Here is an 8,489-nt window from a genome sequence, read left to right on the forward strand (position 1 = left end):
CTTAACTCCACGATAACCCCCAACCCCATCCTTAACCCCCAACCCCATCCTTAATCCCCAACCCCATCCTTAACTCCCAACCCCATCCTTAAACACCAACCTCATCCTTAACCCCATCCTACCCTGTATAGTAGTACCCTGTCATGTACTATTCTCCTTGTGTGTGTTTAGGTGTTCTGGGGCCAGGAGCATGTAAATTGTTTGCGGCTGGTATATGAACACCTGCAGGCCTACCTCCAGAGGAACCAGGGATCTGGGTCTGGGTCTGGGACTGGGACTGGGTCTGAAGAGGAAAAGCCCCCCCTTTGACACCCAGTCACCCCCCTCCCCTGAATCCCCCTCCCCCAGGACAGAACACAGCTCTGATGACCTCCGCACCGGGCTGTTCCAGTACATACAGAACTCAGGTAACCATCATACCTCACTACTAACTATTCACCTGTTTCTCAGGTAATAACACACAGTTACTATCTATTAGATACAGGACTCAGGTAATAACACTGTTACTATCTATTAGATACAGGACTCAGGTAATAACACTGTTACTATCTATTAGATACAGGACTCAGGTAATAACACTGTTACTATCTATTAGATACAGGACTCAGGTAATAACACTGTTACTATCTATTAGATACAGGACTCAGGTAATAACACTGTTACTATCTATTAGATACAGGACTCAGGTAATAACACTGTTACTATCTATTAGATACAGGACTCAGGTAATAACACTGTTACTATCTATTAGATACAGGACTCAGGTAATAACACTGTTACTATCTATTAGATACAGGACTCAGGTAATAACACTGTTACTATCTATTAGATACAGGTAATAACACACTGTTACTATCTATTAGATACAGGACTCAGGTAATAACACTGTTACTATCTATTAGATACAGGACTCAGGTAATAACACTGTTACTATCTATTAGATACAGGACTCAGGTAATAACACTGTTACTCTCTATTAGATACAGGACTCAGGTAATAACACTGTTACTATCTATTAGATACAGGACTCAGGTAATAACACTGTTACTATCTATTAGACTCAGGTAATAACACTGTTACTATCTATTAGATACAGGACTCAGGTAATAACACTGTTACTATCTATTAGATACAGGACTCAGGTAATAACACTGTTACTATCTATTAGATACAGGACTCAGGTAATAACACTGTTACTATCTATTAGATACAGGACTCAGGTAATAACACTGTTACTATCTATTAGATACAGGACTCAGGTAATAACACTGTTACTCTCTATTAGATACAGGACTCAGGTAATAACACTGTTACTATCTATTAGATACAGGACTCAGGTAATAACACTGTTACTATCTATTAGATACAGGACTCAGGTAATAACACTGTTACTATCTATTAGATACAGGACTCAGGTAATAACACACAGTTACTATCTATTAGATACAGGACTCAGGTAATAACACTGTTACTATCTATTAGATACAGGACTCAGGTAATAACACTGTTACTCTCTATTAGATACAGGACTCAGGTAATAACACTGTTACTATCTATTAGATACAGGTAATAACACTGTTACTATCTATTAGATACAGGACTCAGGTAATAACACTGTTACTATCTATTAGATACAGGACTCAGGTAATAACACTGTTACTCTCTATTAGATACAGGACTCAGGTAATAACACTGTTACTCTCTATTAGATACAGGACTCAGGTAATAACACTGTTACTATCTATTAGATACAGGACTCAGGTAATAACACTGTTACTATCTATTAGATACAGGACTCAGGTAATAACACTGTTACTATCTATTAGATACAGGACTCAGGTAATAACACTGTTACTCTCTATTAGATACAGGACTCAGGTAATAACACTGTTACTCTCTATTAGATACAGGACTCAGGTAATAACACTGTTACTCTCTATTAGATACAGGACTCAGGTAATAACACTGTTACTATCTATTAGATACAGGACTCAGGTAATAACACTGTTACTATCTATTAGATACAGGACTCAGGTAATAACACAGTTACTATCTATTAGATACAGGACTCAGGTAATAACACTGTTACTATCTATTAGATACAGGACTCAGGTAATAACACTGTTACTATCTATTAGATACAGGACTCAGGTAATAACACTGTTACTATCTATTAGATACAGGACTCAGGTAATAACACAGTTACTATCTATTAGATACAGGACTCAGGTAATAACACTGTTACTATCTATTAGATACAGGACTCAGGTAATAACACTGTTACTATCTATTAGATACAGGACTCAGGTAATAACACTGTTACTATCTATTAGATACAGGACTCAGGTAATAACACTGTTACTATCTATTAGATACAGGACTCAGGTAATAACACTGTTATTATCTATTAGATACAGGACTCAGGTAATAACACTGTTACTCTCTATTAGATACAGGACTCAGGTAATAACACTGTTACTCTCTATTAGATACAGGACTCAGGTAATAACACTGTTACTATCTATTAGATACAGGACTCAGGTAATAACACTGTTACTATCTATTAGATACAGGACTCAGGTAATAACACTGTTACTATCTATTAGATACAGGACTCAGGTAATAACACTGTTACTATCTATTAGATACAGGACTCAGGTAATAACACTGTTACTATCTATTAGATACAGGACTCAGGTAATAACACTGTTACTATCTATTAGATACAGGACTCAGGTAATAACACTGTTACTATCTATTAGATACAGGACTCAGGTAATAACACTGTTACTATCTATTAGATACAGGACTCAGGTAATAACACTGTTACTATCTATTAGATACAGGACTCAGGTAATAACACTGTTACTATCTATTAGATACAGGACTCAGGTAATAACACTGTTACTATCTATTAGATACAGGACTCAGGTAATAACACTGTTACTATCTATTAGATACAGGACTCAGGTAATAACACTGTTACTCTCTATTAGATACAGGACTCAGGTAATAACACTGTTACTATCTATTAGATACAGGACTCAGGTAATAACACAGTTACTATCTATTAGATACAGGACTCAGGTAATAACACTGTTACTCTCTATTAGATACAGGACTCAGGTAATAACACTGTTACTATCTATTAGACTCAGGTAATAACACTGTTACTATCTATTAGACTCAGGTAATAACACTGTTACTATCTATTAGATACAGGACTCAGGTAATAACACTGTTACTATCTATTAGATACAGGTAATAACACAGTTACTATCTATTAGATACAGGACTCAGGTAATAACACTGTTACTCTCTATTAGACTCAGGTAATAACACTGTTACTATCTATTAGACTCAGGTAATAACACAGCTCATTACAGTCAATATGGCAACAGGACAGCAGGATATGGAGGCGTTGGTGTGAAGGACCTTTATAGTTATAGAAGGTGGTGGTGGAATAGAATGAGTTCCCAAACAAATAGCAAATCAAATCAAATGTATTTATAAAGCCCTTCGTACATCAGCTGATATCTCAAAGTGCTGTACAGAAACCCAGCCTAAAACCCCAAACAGCAAGCAATGCAGGTGGAGAAGCACGGTGGCTAGGAAAAACTCCCTAGAAAGGCCAATACCTAGGAAGAAACCTAGAGAGGAACCAGGCTATGTGGGGTGGCCAGTCCTCTTCTGGCTGTGCCGGGTGGAGATTATAACAGAACATGGCCAAGATGTTCAATGTTCATAAATGACCAGCATGGTCGAATAATAATAAGGCAGAACAGTTGAAACTGGAGCAGCAGCATGGCCAGGTGGACTGGGGACAGCAAGGAGTCATCATGTCAGGTAGTCCTGGGGCATGGTCCTAGGGCTCAGGTCAGTTGAAACTGGAACAGCAGCATGGCCAGGTGGACTGGGGACAGCAAGGAGTCATCATGTCAGGTAGTCCTGGGGCATGGTCCTAGGGCTCAGGTCAGTTGAAACTGGAGCAGCAGCATGGCCAGGTGGACTGGGGACAGCAAGGAGTCATCATGTCAGGTAGTCCTGGGGCATGGTCCTAGGGCTCAGGTCAGTTGAAACTGGAACAGCAGCATGGCCAGGTGGACTGGGGACAGCAAGGAGTCATCATGTCAGGTAGTCCTGGGGCATGGTCCTAGGGCTCAGGTCAGTTGAAACTGGAGCAGCAGCATGGCCAGGTGGACTGGGGACAGCAAGGAGTCATCATGTCAGGTAGTCCTGGGGCATGGTCCTAGGGCTCAGGTCAGTTGAAACTGGAGCAGCAGCATGGCCAGGTGGACTGGGGACAGCAAGGAGTCATCATGTCAGGTAGTCCTGGGGCATGGTCCTAGGGCTCAGGTCAGTTGAAACTGGAGCAGCAGCATGGCCAGGTGGACTGGGGACAGCAAGGAGTCATCATGTCAGGTAGTCCTGGGGCATGGTCCTAGGGCTCAGGTCCTCCGAGAGAGAGAAAGAAAGAGAGAAGGAGAGAATTAGAGAACGCACACTTAGATTCACACAGGACACCGAATAGGACAGGATAAGTACTCCAGATATAACAAACTGACCCCAGCCCAAATAGGGGATCAGGGCTTCTGCATGTGGAATAGAACCAGTTCCCAAACACGCTTCTGCCCCGCTTGAACAGAAAGGGAATCAGGGCTTCTGCATGTGGTCTCAGAGAGGAAGACATTACGTCTGTTTCCAGTAAAACACAGTTTGTTCTCCTCCCTGGGCACGCTGTCTTCCTCCCGGACTCTCACACACGGTGGTGAGAGATCAAACCCTCTCCTCGCCCTATCAGCTATCTGCCCTGTCAGCTGTGGTCAGTCAGCCTCTCCTCTCCTTGTTTGTTGTGTCGTTCCTCTGGTCTTTGATGCATTTAATACGTCTCTTTCCTCTTAATGGAGACAGGAGGCCTTCCTTCCCAGCAGTAAAAACAGCAGAGAGTCTGTCTGCAACATGTTGTGACCGACGGCCAGGGAGCTGGTGCTGGGGGGGGCAGTCCTGGGTTCAAATAGGATCCGTTTTGTTAATTTGACTCTTTGATTGTTCGTGTCTTTGAGTAGCTAGCTGGGCAGGATGTGTGACCGACGGCCAGGGAGCTGGTGCTGGGGGGGGCAGTCCTGGGTTCAAATAGGATCCGTTTTGTTAATTTGACTCTTTGATTGTTCGTGTCTTTGAGTAGCTAGCTGGGCAGGATGTGTGACTGACGTCCAGGGAGCTGGTGCTGGGGGGGGGGGGGGTGGTAGTCCTCAGACCTGGGTTCAAATAGTATCCGTTTTGTTAATTTGACTCTTTGATTGTTCGTGTCTTTGAGTAGCTAGCTGGGCAGGATGTGTGACTGACGTCCAGGGAGCTGGTGCTGGGGGGTAGTCCTGGGTTCAAATAGGATCCGTTTTGTTAATTTGACTCTTTGATTGTGCGTGCCTTTGAGTAGCTAGCTGGGCAGGATGTGTGACTGACGTCCAGGGAGCTGGTGCTGGGGGGGGTAGTCCTGGGTTCAAATAGGATCCGTTTTGTTAATTTGACTCTTTGATTGTTCGTGTCTTTGAGTAGCTAGCTGGGCAGGATGTGTGACTGACGTCCAGGGAGCTGGTGCTAGAGGGGGGGGTGGTAGTCCTCAGACCTGGGTTCAAATAGTATCCGTTTTGTTAATTTGACTCTTTGATTGTTCGTGTCTTTGAGTAGCTAGCTGGGCAGGATGTGTGACTGACGTCCAGGGAGCTGGTGCTGGGGGGTAGTCCTGGGTTCAAATAGTATCGGTTTTGTTAATTTGACTCTTTGATTGTGCGTGCCTTTGAGTAGCTAGCTGGGCAGGATGTGTGACTTTTGGGATGACACCATTGGTTCCACTGTGCCAGGCTCAAACAACGAGCCCAGATTAGAGAAAACAATAATCATATCGGTCAGTTCTGCTGTAGTCACGGTGACGGGAGGCAGGAAGTAGCAGCTGGGTCGGTACGTTCCCTAGAAGTGCCAGGTAGTCCTGAGGCCACGGTGACGGGAGGCAGGAAGTAGCAGCTGGGTCGGTACGTTCCCTAGAAGTGCCAGGTAGTCCTGATGCCACGGTGATGGGAGGCAGGAAGTAGCAGCTGGGTCGGTACGTTCCCTAGAAGTGCCAGGTAGTCCTGAGGCCACGGTGACGGGAGGCAGGAAGTAGCAGCTGGGTCGGTACGTTCCCTAGAAGTGCAAGGTAGTCCTGAGGCCACGGTGGCGGGAGGCAGGAAGTAGCAGCTGGGTCGGTACGTTCCCTAGAAGTGCCAGGGAGTCCTGAGGCCACGGTGGCAGGAGGCAGGAAGTAGCAGCTGGGTCGGTACGTTCCCTAGAAGTGCCAGGGAGTCCTGAGGCCACGGTGGCAGGAGGCAGGAAGTAGCAGCTGGGTCGGTACGTTCCCTAGAAGTGCCAGGTAGTCCTGAGGCCACGGTAGCGGGAGGCAGGAAGTAGCAGCTGGGTCGGTACGTTCCCTAGAAGTGCCAGGTAGTCCTGAGGCCACGGTGACGGGAGGCAGGAAGTAGCAGCTGGGTCGGTACGTTCCCTAGAAGTGTCAGGTAGTCCTGAGGCCACGGTGACGGGAGGCAGGAAGTAGCAGCTGGGTCGGTACGTTCCCTAGAAGTGCCAGGTAGTCCTGAGGCCACGGTGATGGGAGGCAGGAAGTAGCAGCTGGGTCGGTACGTTCCCTAGAAGTGCCAGGTAGTCCTGAGGCCACGGTGGCGGGAGGCAGGAAGTAGCAGCTGGGTCGGTACGTTCCCTAGAAGTGCCAGGTAGTCCTGAGGCCACGGTGACGGGAGGCAGGAAGTAGCAGCTGGGTCGGTACGTTCCCTAGAAGTGCCAGGTAGTCCTGAGGCCACGGTGACGGGAGGCAGAAAGTAGCAGCTGGGTCGGTACGTTCCCTAGAAGTGCCAGGTAGTCCTGAGGCCACGGTGACGGGAGGCAGGAAGTAGCAGCTGGGTCGGTACTTTCCCTAGAAATGCCAGGTAGTCCTGAGGCCACGGTGACGGGAGGCAGGAAGTAGCAGCTGGGTCGGTACGTTCCCTAGAAGTGTCAGGTAGTCCTGAGGCCACGGTGACGGGAGGCAGGAAGTAGCAGCTGGGTCGGTACGTTCCCTAGAAGTGCCAGGTAGTCCTGAGGCCACGGTGACGGGAGGCAGGAAGTAGCAGCTGGGTCGGTACGTTCCCTAGAAGTGCCAGGTAGTCCTGAGGCCACGGTGATGGGAGGCAGGAAGTAGCAGCTGGGTCGGTACGTTCCCTAGAAGTGCCAGGTAGTCCTGAGGCCACGGGAGGCAGGAAGTAGCAGCTGGGTCGGAACGTTCCCTAGAAGTGTCAGGTAGTCCTGAGGCCACGGTGGCAGGAGGCAGGAAGTAGCAGCTGGGTCGGTACTTTCCCTAGAAATGCCAGGTAGTCCTGAGGCCACGGTGACGGGAGGCAGGAAGTAGCAGCTGGGTCGGTACGTTCCCTAGAAGTGTCAGGTAGTCCTGAGGCCACGGTGACGGGAGGCAGGAAGTAGCAGCTGGGTCGGTACGTTCCCTAGAAGTGCCAGGTAGTCCTGAGGCCACGGTGACGGGAGGCAGGAAGTAGCAGCTGGGTCGGTACGTTCCCTAGAAGTGCCAGGTAGTCCTGAGGCCACGGTGACGGGAGGCAGGAAGTAGCAGCTGGGTCGGTACGTTCCCTAGAAGTGCCAGGTAGTCCTGAGGCCACGGTGACGGGAGGCAGGAAGTAGCAGCTGGGTCGGTACGTTCCCTAGAAGTGTCAGGTAGTCCTGAGGCCACGGTGGCGGGAGGCAGGAAGTAGCAGCTGGGTCGGTACGTTCCCTAGAAGTGCCAGGTAGTCCTGAGGCCACGTTGGCAGGAGGCAGGAAGTAGCAGCTGGGTCGGTACGTTCCCTAGAAGTGCCAGGTAGTCCTGAGGCCACGGTGACGGGAGGCAGGAAGTAGCAGCTGGGTCGGTACGTTCCCTAGAAGTGCCAGGGAGTCCTGAGGCCACGGGGGCAGGAGGCAGGAAGTAGCAGCTGGGTCGGTACGTTCCCTAGAAGTGCCAGGGAGTCCTGAGGCCACGGTGGCAGGAGGCAGGAAGTAGCAGCTGGGTCGGTACGTTCCCTAGAAGTGTCAGGTAGTCCTGAGGCCACGGTGGCAGGAGGCAGGAAGTAGCAGCTGGGTCGGTACGTTCCCTAGAAGTGCCAGGGAGTCCTGAGGCCACGGTGGCAGGAGGCAGGAAGTAGCAGCTGGGTCGGTACGTTCCCTAGAAGTGCCAGGGAGTCCTGAGGCCACGGTGGCAGGAGGCAGGAAGTAGCAGCTGGGTCGGTACGAACGGAACCATGAAAGCAGCTCTCTTCATCCATAACATTACCAAACACAAGCTGAGCCACTGTGAAAACAACATATCGTCTACCTTCAAGTGGGCTGCCGAAATGGAGAGAGAAACAGAGAGAGGGAGAGACAGAGAAACCGACGGGGAGAGAGAGATACAGAGAGAGAGAGAGATCAGACAGAGAGAC

At 48.1% G+C, this 8,489-nt stretch overlaps 1 protein-coding gene across 1 annotated transcript in view; it reads left to right on the forward strand.

Moving 5' to 3' along the window:
- Window positions 1-214: 214 nt before the first annotated feature.
- Window positions 215-8,489, forward strand: part of LOC109877287 (vacuolar protein sorting-associated protein 13B) — a gene marked incomplete at its 3' end in the record, with an annotated part of 71,550 nt that continues 63,275 nt past the window's right edge. Inside the window, exon 1 of the mRNA XM_031816102.1 lies at window positions 215-407. Coding sequence (XP_031671962.1) covers window positions 215-407 — 193 coding nt within the window. The remainder of the gene's footprint in view (window positions 408-8,489) is intronic.

The sequence above is a fragment of the Oncorhynchus kisutch genome, unplaced genomic scaffold (assembly GCF_002021735.2).
Source record: "Oncorhynchus kisutch isolate 150728-3 unplaced genomic scaffold, Okis_V2 scaffold742, whole genome shotgun sequence".
NCBI classification, from domain to species: Eukaryota; Metazoa; Chordata; class Actinopteri; order Salmoniformes; family Salmonidae; genus Oncorhynchus; species Oncorhynchus kisutch.